The sequence below is a fragment of the Egretta garzetta genome, unplaced genomic scaffold (genome assembly GCF_000687185.1).
Source record: "Egretta garzetta isolate BGI_Z169 unplaced genomic scaffold, ASM68718v1 scaffold108, whole genome shotgun sequence".
In the NCBI taxonomy this organism is placed as follows: Eukaryota; Metazoa; Chordata; class Aves; order Pelecaniformes; family Ardeidae; genus Egretta; species Egretta garzetta.
This window is the reverse complement of record NW_009260614.1, coordinates 1656685-1658354: the sequence shown is the minus strand read 5'-3', so window position 1 is coordinate 1658354 and position 1670 is coordinate 1656685. Positions and strand designations below refer to the sequence as shown.

The 1670-nt window shown below is 63.3% G+C and overlaps 1 protein-coding gene across 1 annotated transcript; it reads right to left on the bottom strand.

The window, feature by feature from the left end:
* Positions 1-550: 550 nt before the first annotated feature.
* Positions 551-1195, bottom strand: LOC104131882 (claudin-4-like). The gene has a single exon (XM_009645098.2). It carries the CDS (start codon positions 1193-1195, stop codon positions 551-553), a length of 645 nt encoding a protein of 214 aa, XP_009643393.1.
* Between the last annotated feature and the right edge of the window lie 475 nt (positions 1196-1670).

Genomic DNA, 1670 nt, shown 5'->3' with positions numbered 1-1670 from the left:
GCCCTGCGTTGTTCCCAGAGCAGTGGGGCTGCGGACCCTCTGGGGTGGGCAGGGGAGGGCAGCCAGGAGCCAGGTAGGGGGGATTTGGCCTTTCTCTGGGCTTCCCTCCTAGTCCCTGGGGTCTCAAAGGACCAAGTGCTGGGAGCCTGGTGTCCCCCTGTGCCCCTCTTGGCTCTCAGCACCCTCACCCTGCCTCAGTTTCCCTGCTGGGGCATGTGCAGGGAGCGCTCTGGCTGGATACCACCGCATCCTCCTGGCGACACAGGGACATGCCAGGTGCCGGGGCAGCAGCCCCTGAGCTGGCAGGCCGTGACACCCATAGCACACCTCACCATCCTCCCCCCCCGCGCCACTTTGCAATGAGCCCAGTCAGCTTTGGTGGCACCAATATGTTTATAACCCAGCACGAGCACAGCCCCTGCACCCCGGGGAAGGGCACAGGCAGGAGGACTCTTCTGGGGTGCAGCCAGCCTGGGTGGGGGGAGTGGGGTGTGCAGGCAGCATGGGACAGTGATGCTTGCCCTTGGGCTGGCACCCGGGCACTGGTGGCTCACACATAGTCCTTCATGGGGTAACCCATCTGGCTGCAGGTTTTCACCGCTCTGTACTGCTTGGGGTAGGGGTCCTGCTGGGACGGGGGTCCCGAGCAGCACAGGATGCCCCCACCAAAAAGCTGGAGGGCACTGGAGGCCCAGCCAATGTAGAGGGCAGCCCCCAGCTCTCTCTTGAGGGCCTCGGGCACCATGGGGTTGTAGAAGTTGCTGACAATGCTGTTAGCAGACCAGGAGACGGGGATGAGCAGCATGATGCTGGCCAGGACGAAGATGGCGCCTGCCACAATGGAGATCCTGGTCTTGGTGCTCTTGTCATCCACGCAGCGGGTGCAGTCCGCACCCGACATGGCAGTGAGGAAGGCGAAGAAAGCCACGAAGATGGAGGTGATCACCAAGGCACGAGCTGCTTGCAGGTCGGAGGTGAGCTCCAGCAGGGAGTCGTAGACCTTGCACTGCATCTGCCCTGTGCTCTCGTACACGCAGTTCATCCACAGCCCTTCCCAGAAGACCTGGGCCACCACGATGTTGGAGCCAATGAAGGCCGTCACCTTCCACATGGGCAGTGCACAGGTGAGGATGGAGCCCAGCCAGCCCAGGACAGCCAGCATCAGCCCACCCAGCTGCATAGTCATCGTCGCCATCGCACCTGCAGGGACAGGGCACAGCCATCACGCACGCAGCCCTGAGCCGGGGGGCTTTCTGAAGAGCATGGACTGGGAGTGTCCTGCTCCCCATCTGAGTGGGAAAGGCTGCAGACCAACATGGGGACACGTGTGGCATAGGGCATTGCAGCAGGGGGGCCTGGGGACACCTTTGGCGTGGGGCATTGCTGCAAGTCAATACAGGGACACGTGTGGTGCCCAGGTCCTGGGGAGGCCAAGGTGCAGGAGCCCCCATGTGCCATGTTACCCCCTACGGTGTCCCCACGGCACAGGGCAGACCTCTGCTGTCGCCCCCTCCCAGCTGGGCCATGCGCATGGCAAGTGGTAGGGAGAGTTCAGCTTTTGGGGAGCAGGATGAGGGGCTTGCTGTGCCCATCCCAGCATGTTCCAAAGTGCAGATCCCCACCCCACACTCACCCCCACGTCCTGCTGTGGCAGCCACCCCACAGCAGCG

Bases quoted from the DNA above. Each gene is read 5' to 3' on its own strand.
- LOC104131882 (XM_009645098.2), bottom strand. From the start codon at position 1,195: ATGGCGACGATGACTATGCAGCTGGGTGGGCTGATGCTGGCTGTCCTG.